The 26006-nt window shown below is 40.5% G+C and overlaps 1 protein-coding gene across 4 annotated transcripts in view; it reads right to left on the bottom strand.

The window, feature by feature from the left end:
* The window catches only part of LOC149246455 (OVARIAN TUMOR DOMAIN-containing deubiquitinating enzyme 12-like), a 323598-nt gene that overhangs the window by 106653 nt on the left and 190939 nt on the right, over positions 1-26006 (bottom strand). For 3 of the 4 annotated variants that reach the window (XM_089457921.1, XM_089457920.1, XM_089457923.1), the window contains 2 exons: positions 11104-11177; positions 10883-10931 (listed from right to left, as the gene is read on the bottom strand). The exons of the other annotated variant lie outside the window; for it this stretch is intronic. In XM_089457921.1, the coding sequence (XP_089314047.1) occupies positions 10883-10931; positions 11104-11177 (123 nt within the window). The remainder of the gene's footprint in view (positions 1-10882; positions 10932-11103; positions 11178-26006) is intronic. 4 annotated transcript variants of the gene reach the window in all.

Raw genomic sequence — 26006 nt, 5'->3', positions numbered from 1 at the left:
TCCATGTCTCCCCACTTCCGCTCAAGTGGTGTGTGTGCACTCATGGCACACAGAACAAAAAAGGATCCTAGCCTTCCAGATGACAAAGATGGATGCCTCATCCAACCTATCCTGATCTCTCAGCCCATTCATGGCCATCTCTCTGCTCTTCTTGTTGACTCCTCTGAGTCTCTCTACTTCCCGCCTAGAAGTTCTTTGTTCGACTCCTGCTGAGTCTACTTCCTGTTTGGAAGTTCTCTGTTCAACTCCTGCTGAGTCTACTTCTCGTCTGGAAGTTCTCTATTCGACTCCTACTAAGTCTACAACCCGTCTGGAAGTTCTCTGTTCGACTCCTGCTGAGTCTCTCCACTTCCTGTCTGGAAGTTCTCGGTTCAACTCCTGCTGAGTCTCTCCACTTCCCGTCTGGAAGTTCTCGGTTCGACTCCTGCTGAGTCTCTCCACTTCCCGTCTGGAAGTTCTCGGTTCGACTCCTGTTGAGTCTCTCTACTTCCCGCCTGGAAGTTCTCTTCCGGACTCCTTCTGAGTCCTGATTTCCCACCTGGAAATCCTTATGCCAATGTCGAGATGCCCCTTTCAAATCATCTATGCACCTGCAACACTAATCTGGATTCCTTGGCTAGAAATCCACCTCGGCAGCAACTCCCTCTACCTTGACCTTGCCCTGTTAGGTATTATTTTGACTACAGTACCCCACCAACTCCACTCTGCAACTTACCCACAGCCTCCTAAACCCCAGCAAACTAAAGGTTAGAAATCCTAGGCTATGCGCAATGTCAGCACTGACAAATCATCCTCCTCAGCCAACTGCATCAGCCCTCCTGGCCTCTGCGTGAGCCTGCCTTTGCCTCCCTCAGCCTCTGCTCTACCTCTTCCTAGCTCAATTTTGATGACGCAGGCACTGCGTCACCCCTTCCTTGCTGCTACTGTGCTAGGAACAGCGTCTGTCACTTGGGACCACTGTTTTCTACTGTTGCGGCTCCATTCGGCTGACGTCCTTAGTTCTACTGTGATCTGTAACCACGCTCTAATACCATGTTGGAATTTCAAAGTCTGACACGTTAGAAACCCTTCATGCACTTTACTGATTTATTCCTACCTACTTAACAAGTTATTTACCATGTAAATACTAGAAATAAATACAAGTACATGCTCAACACATTACAAATCATCAACTGAAGGAAATAGAAACAAGCACACAAGTGACACCATTGTTTTTGGATTAATGTCCCCGGAAAAACCCAATGCAACAAAACCGATGTAGCTATCTAAGGGTTTGATTTATTAAGCAGTTTCAGAATACAATCTGGGTGCCAAATCCGGCTCACCCAACAAAGAAAAATCCCGGCAGTAGTACCTCTCTACTCAAAAGTAGATATTCCATCTGAAACCCCGGATAAACACTCTGGCAGCTCTACAGCTCCAATCTGCCCCACGAAACCCCAACATCAGCCTCTAGGGACTACATCAGCCTCTCTCTGGCCTAGCATTAACCCAGCGTCACCCTGGCTTGGCCTGTGTCAGCCTCTGGAGGCACTGCATCAGTCCTCTAGCCCTTTGCGTCACCCACACTGGCCCTCTGAGGCACTGCCCACCTCCTGGCTGCCTTTGCGTGAGCCCTGGCTGGCTCTGCGTGAACCCTTGGCTACTTCTATGTCCCTCTCTCCGGCTACTGCGCTGATCCTACCGGTGCTATCTCTACCTCTCTGCTTCTATATTCACTGCCCCTCAATTGCAACTCTGATCACTCTCTCAACTTTCTCAGCAAACCCAGCCCCAGAAAATCAAAATCTTGATCTCTTGGTGTGTTCTCCAAGTGACCCTCAAACCTCCTCTTATACCTTTCTCGTTGACAAATCAACGACTGAGATTAAGTCCCTAATCAATGGCTAAGATTAAATCTGGCTTGATCCATGTCTTTTGGACCATTCTAACACAGTTTTATATTAATTCACATTAATATTTTAATTTCCCTAAGTTTAGACTTACGTACTCCATTAAAAATATTAATTATTTTAATATCTCCCAAACTCTCTAGAATTTGCCCAAACCCTTTCTGGGTATTGGAGATCTCATGTGCCTTAGCCTCTCCACCAATTTTTGTGGCTAGAGCATATCCGATGCTACCCGAAATCAACACTCCCTCTTAGTGAGGACTGTGCTCTAATAATACTCCTCACTGAGTATCACCTTGATCATCCAGCATCGGTTCTTGTGCTAATGCTAGGCCTGCTGTCCAACATCCTCTGCACTGTTGTATCCTGTACTACTACCCATGGCCCTGCCACTGCCACTATTGCATCCGTACTGCAACACCCTTTGCATCCATGTTATTGCCCATGGCCCTGCCACTGCCACTGCTACATCTGCACTACAACCCCTCTCATCATGCTGCATTTTGCTTCCCATAGCACTACCACTACTAACTGTTGCGCTGCAACTTAGTTACTGAGAAGTAAGTAACTGATCTCCCAACTCTAACATCTCCGTCGGGCTAGAAACACTCTTGATGCTGAAGCTCCCTCTGTTGCTGACAAGTGCTCCCTCTCTGACCTCTGCGCTGTTGCAACAACTATGTGCATCTCACACCGTTGCACACCTCTCTGTGCCATCCTGCATGGGTGCAACACTCATGTGCCTCTCGCACTATTGCAGCCTGCTAGCCCCGCGCTATCCTGGGAATCCTCCATTGTAGCTCCCTTTGTTGCTCCATCCAAATCCGTTTCTACTGACATCGCCATTACTGCTACTCCTCTTCGGGGCTCCCATAGCAAGGTTTAATCTGGGAGGCTAGGTACCTCGAGGATCCTACCCCTCGTCGCCTGTAGTCCGCCTGACTACAGCTCCATGTCTCCCCACTTCTGCTCAAGTGGTGTGTGTCCACTCATGGCACACAGAACAAAAAGGATCTTGGCCTTCCAGATGACAAAGTTGGATGCCTCATCCAACCTATCCTGATCCCTCAGCCCATTCATGGCCATCTCTCTGCTCTTCTTGTTGACTTCTCCGAGTCTCTTTACTTCCCACCTAGAAGTTCTTTGTTCGACTCCTGTTGAGTCTATTCCTGCCTGGAAGTTCTCTGTTCGAGTCCTGATGAGTCTACTTCCCTTCTGGAAGTTCTTTGTTCGACTCTTGCTGAGTCTACTTCCCGTCTGGAAGTTCTTTGTTCGACCCCTACTGAGTCTCTCCACTTCCCGTCTGGAAGTTCTCGGTTCGACTCCTGCTGAGTCTCTCCACTTCCTGTCTAGAAGTTCTCAGTTCGACTCCTACTGAGTCTCTCTATTTCCCCCCTGGAAGTTCTCTTCTGGAATCCCTCTGAGTCCCGATTTCCCACCTGAAAATCCTTCTGCCAATGTCAAGATGCCCCTCTCCAATCATTTGTGCAACTGCACACTGATCTGGATTCCTTGGCTAGAAATCCACCTCGACAACAACTCCCTCTACCTTGGCCTTGCCCTGTTAGGTACTATTCTGACTACAGTGCCCCACCAGTTCCACTCTGCAACTTACCCATAGCCTCCTAAACCCCAGCAAACTGAATGTTAGAGCTCCTAGGCTTTGCGCAATCCCGGCACCGGAAAATCAGCCTCCTCGGCCAATTGTGTCAGCCCTCCTGGCCTCTTCATGAGCCTACCTTTGCCTCCCTCAGCCTCTGCGCTGCCTCCTCCTAGCTCAATCTTGATGACGCAAGCACTGTGTCACCCCTTCCTTGCTGCTACTCTACTAGGAACAACTTCTGTCACTCGGGACAACTGTTTTCTGCTGTTGCTGCTCTGTTTGGCTGATGTCCTCAGTTCTCCTGTGATCTGTAACCACGCTCTGATACCATTTTGAAATTTCTGAGTCTAACATGTTAGAAACCCTTCATGCACTTTACTGATTTATTCCTACCTACTTGTTCTGTTAATTAACAAGTTATTTACCATGTAAATACTGGAAATAAATACAAGTACATGCTCAACACATTACAGATCATCAACTGAAGGAAATAGAAACAAGCACATAAGTGACACTGTTGTTTTTGGACTAATGTCCCCGGAAAAACCCAATGCGAGAAACTTAGTGCAGTTATCTGAGGGTTTGATTTATTAAGAAGTTTCAGAATACAATCTGGGTGCCAAATCCAGCTCACCCAACAGAGAAAAATCTCGGCAGTAGTACCTCTCTACTCGGAAGTAGATATTCCGGCTGAAACCCCAGATAAACACTCCAGCAGCTCTACAGCTCCAATCTGCCCCATGCAACCCCAACGTCAGCCTCTAGGGACTGCGTCAGCCTCTTTCTGGCCCAGAGTCACACTGGCTTGGTCTGCGTCAGCCTCTGGAGGCACTGCGTCAATCCTCTGGCCCTCTGCGTCATCCACGATGGCACTCTGAGGCACTGCGCACCTCCTGGCTGCCTCAGAGTGAGCCCTGGATGGCTCTGTGTGAACCCTTGGCTGCTTCTACGTCCCTCTCCCCAGCTACTGCGCTGATCCTCCCGGTGCTGTCTCTGCCTCTCTGCTTTTGTATTCATTGCCCCGCAGCTGCAACTCTAATCACTCTCTCAACTTTCTCAGCAAACCCAGCCCCAGAAAGTCGAAATCTTGATCTCTTGGTGTGTTCTCCAAGTGACCCTCAAGCCTCCTCTTATACTTTTCGCGTTGACAAATCAACGGCCGAGATTAAGTCCCTAATCAACGGTTAGGATTAGATCTAGCTTGATCCATGTCTTTTGGACCATTCTAACACAGTTTTATATTAATTCACATTAATATTTTAATTTCTCTATGTTTAGACTTAGGGACTCTATTAAAAATATTAATTATTTTAATATCTCCCAAACTCTTTAGAATTTGCCCAAACCCTTTCTGGGTATTGGAGATCTCATGTGCCTTAGGCTCTTCACCAATTTTGGTGGCTAGAGCACATCCGATGCTACCCCAAATCAACACTTAAGCCTTTCTCCCAACGGTTGTGGCTTGGACTAGGAGAAGCTTTCTTTGCTCAAATTAGAACTTGCCAAAACTTCTTCAACAACATCAGATGGTTATTCATGTCCAGAATCCTTCCTTCAACAGTCAAGTATCTTCTTAAATAATAATAGGAGTTAAAATCTTATGAAGAGTTTCTCCCTCTGAATGAGAAGATTTTTCAATCATCACCATCAACCTGTCTATTATAATATTGTCATGCTACAACAAAAATTGTTAGATCACAAACTCTATTAGGTTCTCAGACATATCTCATAACAAGTCATCATCATGGCATCAAACATTTATCAAGGGTTAGTGTCATATAAGTGTATTTGCATACTTCAAGGATCATAATCAAGACATCAATTCAGGGCATCCAATTCTACCACTTCACAGATTTACTAAGCTTAACAAAACGTTACAGAGATCAACAAGAGTATCAATCTTATTGTCACACTTTCATCATGCTTATCACAAGCATTAACAATAGTATCAAGTTACCATATAATGTATCTAGCCTTCTTTAGGAAATCCATCATGTCTAAAATGTAAAAACTTACCAAGTATCAAGTGCATCATTATATCATATGTACCATAAATCAAACTTACTTTCATATGTATGCATGAAGGTGATATTCTTTCATATGTATGCATGAAGATGATATTCTTGTCAGACCTCAGGGCTTACCTTGTAGTATTCATACAGCTTTGCAACTAGTAACACTTATTTTTCATTGGCAGTTGTATCACTTTGTCAACTTTCCACTAGCTCTTCTCTTCCTGCACTAGCTTTCTTTTCCTGCACCTAAGATGATCCTCAAGAAGGATCTTCTTTTCACATCTCATCTAGAGGTTAGAAGTATACATATACTCAAATATTCATGCAGGAAGCAATAATCAAATCAACAAGAATAGTGTCATAAAGAAATAACATAAGTCTAAAAGGTACTTATCTTTTAATGAGAGGTGATCATCTCCCTCTTGAACCAAACTTCAAGAGTTAGTACTATCCATAACAATGTTGCCTTCCATATTTCCACGATCTTCATCAACAACCAAGGCCATCAAACCTGACACAAGGCTAGAACATCTTCACACTGATCATGTTTCAAAACTGCAAAACTCAAGCCATCATCTTATCCTAGGGTTTCTTCCAAACCCTAACCTCATGTCATCCATTAAACCCTAATAACCAAATTAGGGTTTCCTTCAAACCCTAGCATTATTTTAGGCCTCCTTCATCTTCTCTTGCTTCCATCAAATGTGTCTTAGGGGTGATCTCAATGACTTTTCTTCAGCCTAGCTCTGATACCATGTTAATTTTTCTTAGGGCTATATTGTTCTTTGCTTTAGATAATTGCATTTCTTCATTTACATATTAAATTCACCCCACAACATCATAACATTATTCAACAACATATGCAATTATATAGAAAGAACAATATCATCATCAATGCAGCAGAACATAAAGGAACAATAGAAGAAAAGCATTCACACATAGACACTAGGATTGGTCGGAGACCAGGGAAAAACCCACTACGGGGAAAACCCTTTCAAATTATTATTTTTATTAGATTGTCATTGAATGTTTCAGCAAAGAGAGAGTACAATGATCCATATCTTCAACCACAAAACTATCTAGCAAAATCAACTAAATAACATCCAAGAGATAAACCCAATAATGCTAATATTCGAAACCGTAATTCAGAAGCTTGCGGTCAACTACCGAATTCTGCGGTCAACTGAAAAACTTAACCCTAGTTTCTAACCACATGCAAAGAGTGCGTGTGCGTGCAATTGAAGCCCTCCAACCACACGCAAGATCCTATGAGCCTATGCCTGTGACATAAAACTGCCTCTGTCATCCCTATGGCTGGAAACCAAAACACTAGATCTCACATGCGATCTTCGAGCCCTACAATTTTGGACCTGTACGAACCCATCTCTGTGAACCACCTCAGACCTATGCGAGCCAAACCAAAGAAAGAAGAATGATCATGATGATGACCAATAAAGGGTCACTTTACTTGTATTTATAGCCATCCATGGGTGTCCAATTTATATTTTGGGCCAACCTGTCCTTTTGTACACATGTTAGCTTTTCTTCAAAAATTACACTTGTCAAAATTGGTCCTCTCGAAAAGAGGAATCTAGTCCCATGGTTGGAATTTCTCACTGAGCTGCCAAAAATTAACACTTCTTCCTTTGAGGACATTGAGTACTGTAGAGGAAAAACTCGCCACACCTGCACTTAATCTTAGATAAATCCTTCTTTTTCTTCTTCTCTCCCTGCGATCCTTGTCCCTAACTGGGACCTTTTGCTTTCCCTTTCGATGCAAGAGCCACATTTTCTTCCTCCTTCACACCCTTCAATCCTTTGCTGCTACTACCTCTGATGGAGCTCTTTACTAGAACTCGCCTCATCTCCTCCTATGAGAGATCAACCCACATTCTATCCCACCCATGCAATTATCTCATCCAAGAATTCCTTGGACAAAATTCTCCCAATCCTCAGTGACACTGTTGAGGGTGAACCTCACCATTTCTATAGGTGGAGGTGTCTCTCCTATAGCTGCAAGCTCATCCCAAATATCCTGAAGTCTGCTGAGAAAGGGGTTGATTCCTTCACCTTTCTACATCCTTGCATTCAGCAGCTTTTCTCTCAGAAACATCTTCCATTGCTCAAAAGGATTCTGATATAATCCTATGAGAGCATCCTACATCCCTTTGGCCGTATTCTTAGTCGCTATGTGTGAGAGTATATGATCTCGAACTCCATCAAGAATCATCCACTTCGCCTTGGCCATTTCTTTTCTGAAATTCGCTAGCTACTGTTGATCTGTAGGTTCTGCCACAACATTTTCTTCATGAGTCTTCAGACCATGCTCATCTGGGAGAAAGGACATTATGGCCCTCCAAACGATATAGTTGGAAGCACCATCCAATTTGTCCTTATCTCTAAGCGCTATTGTGGCCATTTCTGCAAAACATCGACTTGGGGTAGAAATCTCTCTCTTTCACCAGCTTGGCTGCAAGAACTGTTACTCACACTTCTTCCTGGAGTGAGAAAATCTGCCTTCTAGAACTAGAAACTGTTGGATTTCTGAAGCTAGAAACCTTTGAGAGAAATTCCCTCTGTGTGTGCACTTTCTCTTCCACCCAACACTGAATCTGCTCTAACTAACTGCTGCAAACCCTCTGTGCCCAAACAAGAAATCTACTCTGCGAAAATATTGAGTTGTTGCTCCCTTTGCCTGTTGGAATCGCTTCCCAGGACAAATCAAACTTTCCTACCACCTGCTACTAGAAAATCAAACTTTGTCTAGCAATTCACACTGCGTAGCTCTAAAAAATTTGCCATGCTCCTCCCTTTGAATAGTGAAATTTTCCCTTCTTTGACTTTGAGCCTCATGTCCATCAAATATGCTCTGATACCATGTGAAAACTCCTTGAAATGTAGCTCCTGAAATTAATTCTTCTAACTGATAAAATTATGCAGTTTATTTTGTTATGGAAAAATAAAGAATTATTCACACTGCAATTTCTTCACCATTAAAAAATTAACTGCGGAAGCAAAAATAGGAACTGAGAAATGCTAGCACACACACATAAAATGACAGTTATTTTTGGAAAATTGTCCCCATAAAAACCCAATGTGGGAAATCGGTGCAGCAACTGAGGGTTTTATAATTATGCAGCAATGAAATTTTGAATACAAAATATGGATGCCCAACTAGCTATCCAATCTGAGAGAAATACTAAAAAAATCAACAAAGGGAATTTACCCTCCTCCACAAGCAATCTCAACTCAATCTAGCCACTCGAATTGGCTCTCCTACTGCCTCTGCGCAGGGTCTCCTTCACCTCTATGACAACTTGAATCTCACTAGCTTAGAACTACCTCGAATCAGCTACTAACTGACTTTTGTTGGTCTCAAAGCCTCTGACTTGGCCATCTAGAAATATTCTCGGCCACTAGCATCTGAAACTGCCACAACTCCAGCTAAATCAAATGCCCTCTTTAAGGCTATGTGTTGGCCCTACGCGGCCTCCTAGAGAAATAATTCGGCCTTCTCTTTTTGCCTCTCTAGAACTAGAAAAATTCCTCCCGATCACTGTCTTTGGCCCCCTCTAGCTTTGCGTACCCTCTGTGGCTCGAACTCTGCTACTGGGTAGCTAGAACTTCCCAAGGAACTCACACTATTGGCTCTCTCTTTTGTGTGTGTGTTTCCATCGACCCATTGACCTCTACTTATATTCTCTAGTTGGGACTCCAATGACCAAGATTAAAATTTAATTGATGGTTGAGATCATCTCCAAGTCGATCCGTGTGAGTTTCTAGAGAATTCTACCTTTCTCAATTAATTACTATTAAGTAACCAGTTTTCCTAGGTTAGACTTAGGAAAAATTTAAATGATTGTCAATTAATTTAATTGAGTTGTCTCTAGGTGGAATTTCCATAAACGATTTCTGGGTTTTGGATAACTCATGTGTTTTAGCCTCTCCACAAAGTTTCGAGACTAGAACACCTTCCAATGGTACAAAAACTAACACTATAACTCAACAGAATTATTCTCAACCTTGAGAAAATCAAGGATGGAATAAAAAAGACATCCTCCTAAACAAAGAGTGCCCAATCCCCTCACTCCTACTAACATGGTAAATCAAGAGGGAATATCTTGGTGTTTTCCTTGCAACAAATCACCTACTAACATGGTAAACCAAGAGGGAATCTCTTGGTGTTTTCCTTGCAACAAATCTAAAGACTTGGGATGCCCCCAAAACCAAAACTATGACAATAGTGAAGACCCTAATGGCCTTGGTAGTAAGAACTTTGTTGAAGTCTTGGATTCCATACACAACAAAAAACCCACTCGGTCACTAACAAGAAAATGAGGCAAATCAAGCAAACAAATGTAGATTTTGCTAGCTTGGCTAGGATTGAAATATTAAATTTTGTCAATGAAGAAACCAAAAATAAGCTCAAGAAAGAAAAGCACATCCAATACATGAGAAGAAATAAATCCACCAAGCCTTCACAACCTAGGACTTCTAAACTACAAAGGAAACATGGACTAGAAGACCTTTACCTTTCGATACTAGACCTATGACTTCGTCAATATCAAACAAGAAAGATGACGTGCAATTAAATGTTGAAGTAGTCAATGTTTTGGCCAAAGTAGCAGTTCAATTTTGCCTTTCAAAGTTAATCAAGATTCCCTAAAATATGGATAAAGTAAAGAAATTCCCTAAGCTAGAAGATGCAACAAAAGATCCACCTATGAGATAAGATAATTTTATTAATGTCTCACAGATGACCACAAATGCAGGACAATGGGGCTGAAGAGTACGACCAATATGAATACAATGTGGGAGTGCAAGCACAACTCCTAGAAATGTTGAAAATAATATAAAGAAAGAAATCTACATCAGAACATATGTATAAATGTATAAAATCATGACAAACATATGGCGTTACAAAATATTGAGTGGTAATCTGATGGGAGGGAGGTACTCTACTCCAAGTCTATATGGAGCTCATGTCTTTAACATTCTAAGAATGTGTGGCTTGATGTATGGACCAATACCACCAAGCTGGTCTAGAAAATATCAGGTGGCCTCCTAGAAGGAGAGGCTGAGAAGAAACTCAGGTTCTCACCATTATATTGTCTCGTGCACTTTGGTTATGCATAGCTTTCCACCATAATGATCTTTCTTTTGCTTTGTTCTTTTGTTTTAACTTTGAAGTGTGGAAGGTTGTGTACTAACACAAAACATATTAATGAGTAGAGCATTTGCTCTCCATAAAAAGGATCTATCATAAGCAAGCACGCATACCTCTAGGATCTCAGCATAAGATTTTTGTGTGTTTGTATGTTTGACCCTACAATTTATAACCTATATCTCAATAAGAATTAACAAGGTCATACCCGGTCTGCAGCGGATTGTAAGGTAATGTGATCTCCCCACTCTCCAGACCTAGACAACATTAATATATTGCTTAGTTGAATGGTCACACAAAGATTGATTAATGTAATATAAGGAAAGATGCATGAAACTAGGGTAAAATATAGAAATATTAGGAAACATATGTTGGATCTAATCCCACTGAAATCAACGTCCCCAGCAGTAATGGGAAAGTTAAACATACCTCTTCATTTTCTTCAAGTATTCCTTGTATCTCATGGGCACATAGCCTTCATAAGCAGACTGAAAAGACTTTAGCTGCAATTTAATCAAAAGAATGGTCAAAGGAAAAAGAACAAGTCACTTTTCAAAAGCATTAAAGATAGTAATGTCACTAATAGGAGAAAAGATTATCTTACCACATTATACATGAAATGGAAAGTACAATGAATATAACTAGAAAAAAATATGATAACATTGTGGACACTAGTGATACCCCAATAAAACCATTCCTATTGTTACAAGGTCAAGAGTTGCAGTCAGCAATGACATGAATAAGCTAGTGATGCACCTCAAAGGACATTTACAAATTAAAGTTTCGTGAACTTTTGCATATGAGAGAGTTGAATATATCTTATCTTTCATTTATATAAAGTGTGGCACCCTTAGCTATGTTAGTTTCTATAGCATCGGATGTTTTCTAGCCACAAAATTTGGTGGAAAGACTAAAATACACGAGATCTCCAAAACCCAAAAATCGTTTATGGAAATTCCACCTAAAAGTGTCTCAATTAGATTATTAGCCGATTTTTAAATATTTCCTAACTCTAAACTTAAGGAATATGGTTAATTAATCAGTATTAACCAGTGAAAATAATATCGGCGAAATATCGCCGAATATCATAAATATCGCGATATTTTTGGCGAGCCGAAATATCGTCGAGAAAATATCGCGATATTTTTTGCTCCCAAAAATATTGCGATATTTCCGAGATATCGGCAACATATCGTGAGACGATATAAAATATCGCTGGGCGTGTTTTGCCGCGGCTACAAAAAGGAAAAATCGTTTTTTTTCTTCATTTTTGTTTCTGAGTGTTGGAGAAGGAAGGGGAAGAGTTTTGTGGTGGTTGTCAAGGAGGGTTTGAGGATCAAACAACGATTATCACCACCAACTAAGAGTTTTTTGTAGATCAAAGATTGAAGAATAGTGAGACAAACTTCATTTCTTCCATTAACACGTATATTCTTAAAAACCCCTATGTTAGTGATTTTTTCATAGATTTAGGGTTATGCTTGCTTGCCTCTTTGCCTACCAACATTTTGTTTCTCTGTTTTTTTCCATTTGCTATGATTTTCATACCCATGAACCAATGCAAGGGTTTTCTCCATATTTGGACAGCAAGCTTCATTTTTTTTTCAACTTTCTTATGCACCCTCTTATTGCCATTTTTCATTCACATTGCAAAATGCAAATAATGTAGTAATTTTTTTTGAATGAGGTGGTTATTACTTATTATTTTTTCATTTTGTGTTGGGGGGTTTAATGCCAATTTTTTGTTTTTTTTGTGCCCTAGGTTTGAATTAGTTCACTACAAATGTCAAATATGCCAAAAGCCTTGGACCCATTTTGGGAGTATGGGGAGGCTGTTGGTGGGGCAAATCAGGCATATATATCATGCAACTTGTGTGGGACCAAGATGTCAGGAGGGGTTACACGATTGAAATACCATCTGGCTAGACTCTCTGCATATGATGCAGATGTAATGCCTTGTATGGTTTCTAGTGCAGAGGTTATACAAAAAGCTTGTGAAGCAATTGCTGAACAAGACAGAAAGAACGCTGCTAGGGAGAGGCCAATGGTCTCAGATAGATAGCTGCTAGTTTTATTTGTTTTGCGACTTTTGCTACATATAAGTTATAACTCATGATGATGAAATACTTTTAAAGTTTTATATATGTGATGTTGTTTTGTTTGAGTCCTTGATTGGACAATTATCACTATCAGGGATCAGCAAAATATGTGATGTTATTTTGTTTGAGTCCTTGATTGGACAATTATCAGGGATCAGTAGGATTTGGTATCGCCTTTGAAGTTTGATGTATCATTTCTATTTGACATCATATATATCAGTGCCTTCTTCATATTTATGTGCCAATGTGCTTAGTTCATGTTGTTATTGCTTTATATGTTTAGAAATCTGAAAAAAAAAAAAAAAAAAAATGAATATATTATGCATTTTTTATGCTTGCCGATATTGCAATAAGATATTTTCTGGACCCTCGCTGATATTTTGCCGATACCGATATTTTCAACACTGGTATTAACTGAGATAAGGTGAGAATCATCTAGAAACTCACATGGATCGACAGGGAATTAATCTAAGCCATCAATTATGTTTTAATCTTCGTCATTGGTGCTCCAACAGATGATTATAAGTTGATGGGTAGATGGAGAACAAACCAGGTGCAAATACTCAGGATCTACGCAGTTTGATTTCCCATTGGCAAATGATTTAGCAGTGAGATCAAGCCAGTGATCAAGTAGCAAGTGGCAAAGGGGCGGCATAGTGATTTTTCGGAGGAGTTTTCAGTTCTGGAGAAGTTAGAAGAGGAGGTCATAATTATTCTTCAGGAGGCTACAGAGGGGTTGCGCAGTGCCTCAAGAAGGGCAGTTCGATTTAGTTGTGGAGCGAATTGTTTCGGGGGTCGGAGGTTGGGAAATTTTCCATAAGGCTTGGACAGAGACTTCCAACAGTAGAGGTAGGCAGGATGTCTGCTTCAGAGGGAGTTCATGGCTTAGCGTACAAGAGACTGTGCACAGCTAGCCCAGAGGTTAACAAAGATCATTCCGGGGGTCAATTTCTGAGCCTAGACTAAAAGCCGAGATGTTAATTTTAGGTATGTTCTATGCTTAGAGAAATTTATTTCAATTTTCACAGTTAGCTCAATATCTTTTCTAGATTAGCAATCACATCAGCATAATAGTAAATTGCAGATAGAACATAAACATAAATCGCATGAGACAAGCCAAGACAAAAGGACAAAAGATGTGGCGCTAGCCATGGACAAACCCCAATGTGGGGAAACCCTTGATCAATTCTTCTTATATGTTCTTCAATAGTTCAGCAGAGAGAGAGAGATAGTACATATACAACAGAAGTCAACACTTTGACTTATCTAAATAAGAGCATAGATCATCTCTAAGAAGATGACACTTGAGGTAGTTGAACTCAGTTGAAGACATGATGCTTCAACTGATTCTCCAAGGTGACTCCATCACCATGCTGCACCTATGATTGTGCTGCACCTCATCATCATGCTGCACCTCATTGTGTTGCACCATGTTGCACCCATCATCACTATGTTGTATCTCATCATGCTTCACTAATCATGACTGTACCCATCACTGTATTGCATCTTCTCATGTTGCACTAAATTGAGCTCTTCATTGCACTATGTTGCATCCAAATGCATTTTGCAATACCTCATCATCCTGTTGCTGCGATACATTCTTGTTGCTGCTATATGCCCATCATCACCACAACGTACTATTGTTGCTCCATACTGCACCATGTTGCCTTCATCATGCTGCCACCTATCATAGTGTTGCACTTTGTTACCAAGCACACAACATGTTGCACTACACTTCTTTATGATGCCTATCATGCTGTAGCAGCGTTCCACATCATGCTGCTCCAACACTGTCATATCTTATCATTTGCTGCATAGTTCACTGTTAAGAGGATTCTCTATATGCTACACTGGAAGTCATTCTAATACTAGGTGGGTAGCCTTCATGTTAAGATAGTCCTATATATCCTCACATAGCAACATCAAACTTGTTGCTCAAACTTTGTTTGCCTATCACTGTTAGTGGTTGTCAGATTAGGGCATATGGCTGTAGCCTTCGATTCTCCAACAGACTTCCAAACAACCTTTGAAGGACTGTGGCATACCTTAATAGAACCCCTCCCTAGCTGCATTGCTGCCTTAGGGCATATGACAACCCTTTGCTGCCCTATGCAAGCCCAGCTGTGGTGCTATGGCCTGCGGCCTAGCACAACAACATTTGGTCCTTAAAACATGTCACAATCATCATGTGTTTAGCCCTCAAGCTCGGCCTAACAACTAGCTGTGATGATACCTACGGCTAGGGCACATTTTGCATCAGCTGTAACCCTTCCTTATATCTGCGGCTAGGGCACATTTAAGGCTTCCTCATGACAGCAAATTAGGGCATCCTTTAGGTAGCGTATTAGGGTAGGTTAGGGAAACGTATAGGAGTAGGTATAGGCTGTGAAGAAACCTCTTTACTGCGGCCAGATCTCCTCTCTTGGACTTCGGCTAAACCACCCTCTGCGGCTAGGGCATCATCCTCTAGGACTGTGTTTTTCCCTTAAAAATTCTTCTTTCCACTAAAACCCAAAACAAGTGGAGAAGAAGAAATCTCAAGAGAGTTGTGTGTCCAAATGACTTGCAAGGCACTTGTATTTATACTAAAACGTGCAGCACAAGTGGGGGCAATTTGGTTGTTGGCCGACCTTGATGAATTGTCCCATAACACAAATAAATTCATATCTCCATGAATACTTATCGGAATCGGATGATCTTTAGATCAATCCTACACCTCTCAATGAGAGGAGTCCAAGATGACCCACATGGAGTTTGGCCCTACTTTCCAATTTTAACACTCCCTCTCAACTTGGGAGAACTCTGTCCAATGATCTATCTGTCAAACTGTACTATCTCTGCCATCAGTGCCCTGCACTGCTCTGCTTTATTGAACCATGAAGAAGAATTGATCGAGAATGTCTCATACCATTCTCTACTGACCCGAAGTCAGTCCCATATGAAGAGAGTGTGACATACCACTCTTACTGATCCTAGATCAGTTCCAAAAGAGAGTGAGTTATATCACTCTTACTGACCCGAAGTCAGTTTCATTGATCCCAAATCAATATCAAGAGAGTGTCTCAAACCAATCATACTAACTCGAAGTCAGTTTCATTGATCCCAGAGAGTGTCTCAAACCACTCATACTGACCCGAAGTCAGTTTCATTGATCCCAGATCAATATCATCCTAGCATAGGGAGTACGGTAGTAACACGATGCATCCATTGGTACTACTATGGTCCCTATCCTTATTTCCCTACTGATTGGCCAAATGAGAGGTACTTCCCATGAGTCCCAAACTGCATGGGTAGGATGTCTCAGTAGGAGAAGAATGAACCACTCGCCCTGCCTACATGTCGCAAGGGGTATCCCAAGGGAAGGTTGAACCACTCACCCTGTACACAACAAATCAGTAGGGGAAGGTTGAACCACTCACCCCATGATTGTGTCTCAGCAGGATAAGGATTAACCACTCATCCTACCTACATGTCGCAAGGGGTATCCGAAGGGAAGGCTGAACCACTCACCCTATACACAACAAATCACTAGGGGAAGGTTGAACCACTGACCCTATGATTGTGTCTTGGCAGGAGAAGGATGAATCACTCATCCTGCCTACATAGCAAACCACTAGGGGAAGGCAAGACCACTCACCCTATGGTTGCTCATCGCTCCACGATGTACCCACAAGCCCCCCAAAGCTCCCAGAGCTCAATGTCCATATCATATAGGACCCTTAGGAGAGAGTCTCTCCATGACTCTTAGTCGTTCTCGGAAAGTCACAAATTTGACCTTTCCCAAGGGCTTCAACAGAATGTCGGTGACCTAAACATCAGTCCCAATGCGATGGGGCCTTCTTGCTCATCGATGTACCATATCCCAAATAAAGTGGTACTTGATGTCTATATGCTGGAGCGATCATAAAATACGGGATTCCTCAATAATCGAATGCTGGTTGACACAAAAGATCATGGTGGTATCCATCATGTGTACAAACAGCTCATATCCATCATGTGTACAAACAGCTCACTGAAGAGCTTCCCCAACCAGGCAGCTTCACACGAGGCCATACTCGTAGCTATGTATTCGATCTCAGCGATGCTATCTATGTATTCGGTCTCAGCGGTGCTCCAAGCAACTATCTTCTGCTTCCTGCTCATCCAGGATATCGTAGTAGAACCCAAAGAGAACCAGCACTCAAAAGTGCTGTAGTGATCCTCCGTACTGCCTGCCCAGTCAGCATTCGAATAATCATGTAGCTTCACAATTCCGGTAGTGTATCTCAATCCATGAGAGATTGTGCCCCGAAGATATCTCAGAAGATTCTTGGCACCAATCCAGTGAGGCTCAACCATATATGAGCTCAACATGCTAACTGCAAAACATATATCCGAACAGGAGTTCACCAAGAACATCAATGCTAGAATGAGTTTATGGAACTCAGAGGCATTTCCCAAATCAGGTCTGGCATCCCTACCACATAACTTCTGAAAGTTAAGCTCCATCGAGGTAGTCACGGGCTTGCAGTTCACCATTCCAAATCCGAAATCCAACTCCCTCTTACTTTTGCAAATAAGAGGGTCTACACTTGTTAGAAAGAGGTCGTCCTTAGAAGGTGCCAGCATGAGAGGTCTATCATCCACAACCTTCAAGCAAAGGTTTGGATCGACTTCACTCCTAATGAATCTCAGCTTCATCAGACAACTATCAATCCTCTCATATCAAGCCCGAGGTGTTAGCTCTAAATCATAGAGAGCTTTCTTCCACCTACATACAAGACATTCCTGATCATGAATATCAAACCCCTCGGGTTGTTCCAAACTTGTGGACCTGCTATATGAGGGGAATGGTCCCCTTGTAATATTCTCCTTCGGTACATCTCGGACATGTACCTTCATGCTCTTCTTGAATTCAGGCATCCCTGTCACCATCTGACTCACATCGGGTAGGGTCCCATAATAAGCAGACCTTCGATGCTATAGAAGAGATGTGTCAACTGACATGGTTCCCAATGGACTTCCTGCAACTTGATACAATTTGCCGACCCTGAACCCATGAGTAAAAACATCTTTGAAAATTCCATTTTCAAACACGTACCTTTCCATCGATGAATGCCACCTTGAAACCTTTGACTTCCATTGCCGAAATGGACACCACGTACCCAAATCCTCAGTATGAGTGGTTTGAGACACTCACTTCCTCGTTAGTCAAGGTAAGTCAAAGGAAGTCCCAAATCCTCAAGAAAGTGTCTCAAACCAATCATACTAACTTGAAGTCAGTTTCATTGATCCCAGATCAATATCAAGAGAGTGTCTCAAGCTTATTTCTTTATGTTTAACATGAATGTACCCAAATCCTTAAACCACAGTTGATTGAGTATGATGTCAGTGTTTCTATCCGTCCTTACAACATGAAATTGAGATATGTAGTCATAATGACCTATTGTCACTTGTAGATCACTAATTTTATACTCGTTTTGGTCAAAAATATTTTTCTTTACACCAATGCTTAGCTCTAGAATTAATAGTTGATTTGCCAAGTTGATGTTGATATAATTTTTATCATTGCTTGGGTTGATGGCGACATTAACTTCTCTTCCTTGGATATTTCCTTTTAATGTAATTACTCTATGATCTGTAACTGAAAGACCATTATAGGAAAACCTTTCTTCCTTCATCATTTTAGAATTGAGCTCCATCATTTTTTTTTCAATGATTGATCCCATTTGTTTTGTCGTGATGACTTAAGGTATTATATTTAAAGTTCCTTTGGACTTTGTACTTCAAGCCTCCTTTAAAAGTGTCTTTTTAATATCTATATATATATATATATAATTCTTCAAAACTCTTTTAATCCAATTTCCTATTATCCTTAATATTTCAAAACTCTTTTGTATTCTTTTTATATAATTCTACTTACGCTTTTTTTTTCCTTTTGTACTTTAAAAAGAATATTTAAATATTGTTTCAATTGGCTTCTTTTAAATATCTTATTGTCTTTTAAATTTCATATAACTCTTTAAAATTTAATTCAATTTCACTTTAACGTAAACTCTTAACTCTTAACTGATATTTTCTCCTTATGAAACCTTTTATAATAATACCCGCTTTGTACTTATATATATTTTCAATAATTTTATGACGTGAACTTTTCTTTAAATACCCCTTTATAATATAATACTTCTCTTTATATATATTTTATTTATAATATTTTTTCTTTTTCTTTTTGAAAAGTTACAACCCTAGTGAAACGTGGCTATTCACCTTTGGCGTATATTATAAAATATATGTTCACTTATGTACTTTTGACTCGGTTAATGTTCTCCACATAAAAAGTAAAACTTACCATTCACATAAAGAGATTTTGTATTCTTTTTGTTTTTCTTTTACTTTTAAAATACCACGGGTAATTACCATTGGTTTCTAAAACCACCGGCTTGTAAACCACTTAATGAAGAATCAAAATAATATTATATACTCTTCACGTAAAAGGTATTACTTACCATTCACGTAAAGAGATTTTGTATTCCTTTTGTTTTTCTTTTACTTTTAAAATACCATGGGCAATTACCACGGGTTTCTAAAACAACGGGCTTCTCCACGTAAAAAGTAAAACTTACCATTCACATAAAGAGATTTTGTATTCTTTTTATTTTTCTTTTACTTTTAAAATACCATGGGCAATTAACACGGGCTTCTATAACCACGGGCTTGTAAACCACTTAATGAAGAATCAAGATAATATTATCTACTCTTCCTTCTCTTACTTCTCTTACATATAGTTTTAAATATATTTGGAAAGATTCCCTCCTATCTTTATTATGCACTTTTTATCAATAATGTAGAATCTTTTTTATTTATTTTTTTGAAATCTTTCTTTATATGTACTTAGTTTATTTTAATTTTTTCTTTTTTTTAAAGAAACTCCAAATTCTTGTAACTCCAAATTCTTGTAGCGAAATGCTTCAATGAAAACGATGTTGATGAATTTGACGGTCAAAGACCACACGAATCTGTGCAGCGGTTGAGCGACCAGAGGATCGAACAACTCTGATACCAATGTAACAGCTCTGATACCAATATAACGACCAAAAGTCGTATACGCAACGTAAATATTAAAATACTTCGTAGACAGATACATCCATTGTAGGACAGTAAATGTAAATTGTATATTATATAAAAAATTGATGTAGGATGAGTACAAATGACAATGAGGGTCCTGTATATATAGCTAGGTAAGTACCCTTTTGACGAACAAGCATGTCTCTAAGACATGCCTTTTCATTATTAACTAACTAACCATTAGTTACAGTGTTGCGGGGGAGCGCCCCCCCCCCTCGCTCCCGCTCCCGATCCGCGCTCCGGGCGGGAGCGACTCGGGAGCGGGTCGGGAGCGCGCTCCCTAAAAAAAATTTCGCTCCCTGCCTTTTCGGGAGCGTTTTCGGGAGCGTTTTGCCTTTTTTGCATTTTTTTTTTTGTAGTAATGTTCGAAATGCAATTTTTTTTGAAAGAAACAAATAGTTTTTGAGTGGGGCAACTTAATGATCAAGTCTAGGCCCTAGTATTGATATGCTATTCATGGTAATGTTAAATTCTTAAAGTAAAAGTGACATTTTCTTTAATTTTCATTTTCATCCTTTTACTTAAATTTTTAACATTACCATGAAATGACTCAGGATGTTTGAGAGTGGTTTCGTCCTCATTGGATTTCATATGGAGAAAGTAGAATTTTAGATTTCATTCAAAAATCCAGCAAACTTATCAGTTTTTCAGGATTTCAGGATTGGGGGATTGCAATGTTTCCATTGAATTTTGTCATGTATTAGGGTATGGAACTCATATTTAATCAAGAGTACCAATCCCTCTATGTACCTTGATGTTAGTGACATTGGTTGTCGAACTCCTCTATCATGACCCTTCTAAAAATGTACGCATCACTCAAACAAAATCTTGACTTGACATGCTATGCTTTTTCTATCTTATGTTAATGCTTAGAGGGTGATATTAATGACAAAGATCCCTATACAGATACAAAGGTAATGACAAAGATACCTCTGGATATTAATGCTTGGAGGGTGATATTAATGACAAAGATCCTGATTTTGCAACAAGACTAAAAAATTAGACATTTCTCGTGGTGGCAAGAGGCCCAAGCATAAGAAATAGATAATAGATTTACTTCTCTTTTCTAGTTTCTAGTAGCTTTTATAACTATTGACTCTTTCATATTTATTATGATATTTTTTTAAACAATATATGACAATTTAAGTTTGAAGTTGGCAATTATAACTCATTAGTAATGAATTATGAATATGATGCTTCATGAAAGTTGAAAGTTGTTTCATTTCATTTCATTTTATAACATTTCATTTCATGTTAGATATTATTTGTTGTAATGGTTACACTTAGCTTACAAGTACAACTTTGGTGATCAATGATGATAAATGTTATATATTGAATTTTGAAAGCTTGAAACTTTAAGATTGATGAATCATGAGACTCAATATGTTGTATGCTACTATGTTACTAACTTGCGGACGTGGTTGATGAAGATTATAACTTCTAGATGATTGTTGTTATATGGTTCAATCTATGCTTTTTTATGTTTTTTATATCTAATTCATCATTCTACATGTTTTTGTTGACATATATGTATCAAAAATTAAAAAATATATATATTTTTAAAAAATCGCTCCGGGATTCGCTCCCAAACCGGGAGCTTCTGAAAATGGTCGCTCCCGCTCCCGCTTCCGCTCCCGCTCCCCGCTCCCGCTTCCGCTCCCGCTCCCCGCTCCCGCTCCCGCTCCCAAGTAACATTGATTAGTTAATTTACTTATTATTTATTGTTATTACGGGCATCTCTCTGCGGCTCCAGGTCTCCAGGTCTCTCTGCGGCTGCGGCTCTTATTGAATAAGATCTTATTAAATCAGATCTCCGTGTCTTTCTCCAGGTCTTATTAAATCAGATCTCCGCGTGTTTCTCCAGGTCTCTGCGTCTTTCTCCAGGTCTCCAGGCGTCTATAAGTATATATATATATATATATATATATATATATATATATACTTAGATCTAATTTTTTACGGTTAGATCTAGATCTAGGCTGCTCATTTTCTGCGGCCAGATCTAGATCTAATCTTATCTTCTCTAAGGCTGGGTTCTAATATGGCTCAAGGCTTCGCAAAAATTACTGGTGGCTCACCCGCCTCTGGAGGGCAATCTCCTGCCCATATCGTCAGTGAAGCCCCAGCTCCCACTATCCAAGTGGTCCAGGCCTCACTCGATGAAGCTTTGAAGTTTTCCGAAAGTGCCCTAATTTGCCGGTTCAATGGTTTTTGGCCGCGGCTGATAGCACTGCACAATTGGATTTCAGAGGTATGGAAGCCTGACATTTCTGATGAAATTAATATCTACCCTTGTGCTAGGGGTTTCTTTATAGTAGATTTTGAAAATCCTGAAAGCAGACAATGTATTCTAGATTCCAGCCCTTGGTTTTGGGAAAAATCAGGCCTATTCATGAAGCCATGGGACCCATCATTCGATCCTTCTACAGCAGTGATAACCTCAGCACCAGTTTGGGTGAGATTGCCAAACCTACCCTTGCATCTCTGGAATCTCTCCTCACTAAAAGCCATCGGAAATGCAATTGGGAAATTTTACTGCAGGTGCCCAGAAACAGAGGAATATGCCAGAACCACCTATGCACGCATCTGTGTGGAAATGGACTTTAGCGCCGGATTCCCAGCTGAAATAAACCTAACAAGTAAAGACTATGTGTGGAACCAGAAACTTGATTATGAAAGTGTCCTCTTCAGATGTCGATCCTGCTTTGAGACAGGGCATCTAGCCAAAAATTGCCCAAAAGCCTCTGAGAAAAATTTTGCTAGAAAAAACCACCACAGATCTACATGGTGGGAAGGAGCACAAAAAGAACACTACACTGTCATCAAAGAAAAATATTCTAGAGAAAACTCTGAGTCACAAGAAAGCAGGGAAGAAATAAACAACTCTCAAGACAAGCAAGAAGAAATCCCGCCCCAGCAAATCAACAGTTATGAGGATTCGAATAACTCAGAAAATAAATCTTCATTTAACAGCAAAGCAGATCTCCCAGACCAAACTTCTTCTCCGACTATCTTCAAAAGAACGAACACAATAGATCGCGAAGCTAAGACACCAATGTTCCAAGAACCAGAAGAGATGAAGAAGATGCAAGATAAAGGAAGTTGGAAGACCGTAGAGAAAAAAAAGAAAGCTACAACACCAATCTCGCCAAGAAAGACGAGGAGCCAGACAAGTAAAAATTAAATTGTAGGTCCGATAGACCAATTTGGTCTCAGTGGACGTTAACCACCATCATCATCATCATCATCATCATTATTATGATTATTATTTATTATCTATTTTTATTTATTTTTACATAATTTATGTTCATAACATTCTTCTTGCAATCAGGTACATAAAGAGCTTCTTTTAAACGAATAGAGTTACGCTCATTTAATTGAGGGGTAACATTCCCTACACCCTTTCCGGGAAAGGTGGCATTGACTCCAAGTATAATCCCATGATTGTTTCCATCTCTGCCAAATTTGAGAGAGCACCCTTCTATCCAATGAAGTGCCTTGAGCACCACAAATTCCCAAAGATTCTGGAGGAGAGGGCCAATATAACAACATTTGATTCTTCATACCTGGGGTTCCTTGCTTTCTTTAAAGAGTCGGTGATTTCCTTGATGTCCTGCATTACCTGTGATTCCTCCGATCATTGAAGATGTCCCTGGAATGATTGTTATCATCAAGTGATGTGTCCCGACCATTCGGACACTCCTTCACATAATGGCTGAACTTATTGCAAGCAAGGCATCTGCCTTTCCTTCTAGGTAGGCCATTAGAAGCTTCTGCTGCGCCACTCGGATATTATTCTCTGCTTCGACTTCACCCTTAGTGAATTTGAAGAGGAATGAAGAACCCATTGAGCCTTTTTGTCCTTTCCAACTGTCTTCAGTGATTGCCCTTTCGCTCTTGCTTGGGCTTTGTCTTCACCTCACCTCTGATACCATGTAAATTTTAGGTATGTTCTATGCTTAGAGAAATTTATTTGAATTTTCACAGTTAGCTCAATATCTTTTCCAGATTAGCAATCACATCAGCGTAATAGTAAATTGCAGATAGAATGTAAACATAAATCGCAGAAGACAAGCCAAGACAAGAGGACACAAGATGTGGCGCTAGCCAGGGACAAACCCCAATGTGGGGAAACCCTTGATCAATTCTTCTTATATGTTCTTCAATAGTTTAGCAAAGAGAGAGAGAGAGATAGTACATATACAGTAGAAGTCAACACTTTGACTTATCTAAATAAGAGCATAGATCATATCTAAGAAGATGATACTTGAGGTAGCTAAACTCAGTTGAAGACATGCTGCTTCAACTGATTCTCCAAGGTGACTGCATCACCATGCTGCACCTCATCATCATGTTGCACCTCACTGTGTCGCACCATGCTGCACCCATCATCACTATGTTGTATCTCATCATGCTTCACTAATCATGACAGTACCCATCACTGCACTGCATCTCCTCATGCTGCTCTATGTTGAGCTCTTCATTGCACTATGCTGCATCCAAATGCATGCTACAATACCTCATCATCCTGTTGCTGCAATACATTCTTGCTGCTGCTATATTCCCATCATCACCACGTTGTACTATTGTTGCTCCATATCGCACCATGTTGCCTTCATCATGCTGCCAGCTATCATAGTACTGCACTTTGTTACCAAGCACACAACATGTTGCACTACACTTCTTTATGATGCCTATCATATTGTAGCAGTGTTCCACATCATGTTGCTCCAACACTATCATATCTTATCATTTGCTGCATAGTTCACTATTAAGAGGATTCTCTATATGTTGCAATGGAAGTCATTCTAATACTAGGTGGGCAGCCTTCATGTTAAGACAGTCCTACCTATCCTCACATAGCAACATCAAACTTGTTGCTCAAACTTTGTTTGCCTATCACTGTTAGTGGCTATCAGATTAGGGCATATGGCTGTAGCCTTCGATTCTCCAATAGACTTCCAAACAACCTTTGAAGGACTGCGGCATGCCTTAATAGAACCCCTCCCTAGCTGCGTTGCTGCCTTAGGGCATATGACAGCCCTTTGCTGCCCTACGCAAGCCCAGTTGTGGTACTATGGCCTGCAGCCTAGCACAACATCATTCGGTCCTTAAAACATGTCACAATCATCATGTGTTTAGAACTCAAGCTCAGCCTAACAACTAGCTGTGATGATACTTGCGGCTAGGGCACATTTTGCATCAGCTGTAACCCTTCCTTAGATCTGTGGCTAGGGCACATTTAAGGCCTCCTCATGACAGCGGATTAGGGCATCCTTTAGGCAGCGTATTAGGGTAGGTTAGGGCAGCGTATAGGAGCAGGTTTAGGCTGTGAAGGAGCCTCTTTACTGCGGCCAAATCTCCTCTCTTGGACTGCGGCTAGACCACCCTCTGCGGCTAGGGCATCATCCTCTAGGACTGTGTTTAGGGCATCATCCTCTAGGACTGTGTTTTTCCCTTAGAGATTCTTCTTTCCACTAAAACCCAAAACAAGTGGAGAAGAAGAAATCTCAAGAGAGTTGTGTGTCCAAATGACTTGCAAGGCACTTGTATTTATACTAAAACGTGGAGCACAAGTGGGGGCAGTTTGGTTGCTGGCCGACCTTGATGAATTGTCCCATAACACAAATAAATTCATATCTCCATGAATACTTATCGAAATGGGATGATCAATCCTACACCTCTCTATGAGAGGAGTCCAAGAAAAATATCAGATGCCATAAATAAGATGACCCACATGAAGTTTGGCCCCAGTTGCTAATTTTAACACAAGATTGCTTGGAAAGGAGGGTAAAGTTCCCTCAGATAGTTTGGCCAATATTTCTTTCAGATAGAAACGCCAATTTGGCGTCATTTTATTATACTCAAATTTTTGCTGCATAATAATAACGAAACCCTCATCTTCTGCATGGATTTTCCCGCATTGGGTTTTTCCGAGGACGATTGTCCAAAAATAACAGTGTCAAAATTTTGTGCGCTAAAACTCTCAATTTCTAGTTTGCTATTTTTCCGCAGTATCTTTATGGTGAAAATTGCAGTTGTGATATTATTCATTCTTTTCTCTGCATAATTAAATTTACAATTAGAAGAAAAATTTCCAATTGCTACAATAGATGAAATTTTCACATT

This window comes from Pinus tabuliformis, chromosome 7 (genome assembly GCF_031772625.1).
Source record: "Pinus tabuliformis cultivar Carrire ecotype Pingquan chromosome 7, CPIR1, whole genome shotgun sequence".
Classification (NCBI taxonomy): domain Eukaryota; kingdom Viridiplantae; phylum Streptophyta; class Pinopsida; order Pinales; family Pinaceae; genus Pinus; species Pinus tabuliformis.
This window is presented reverse-complemented; position numbering and strand designations above follow the sequence as displayed.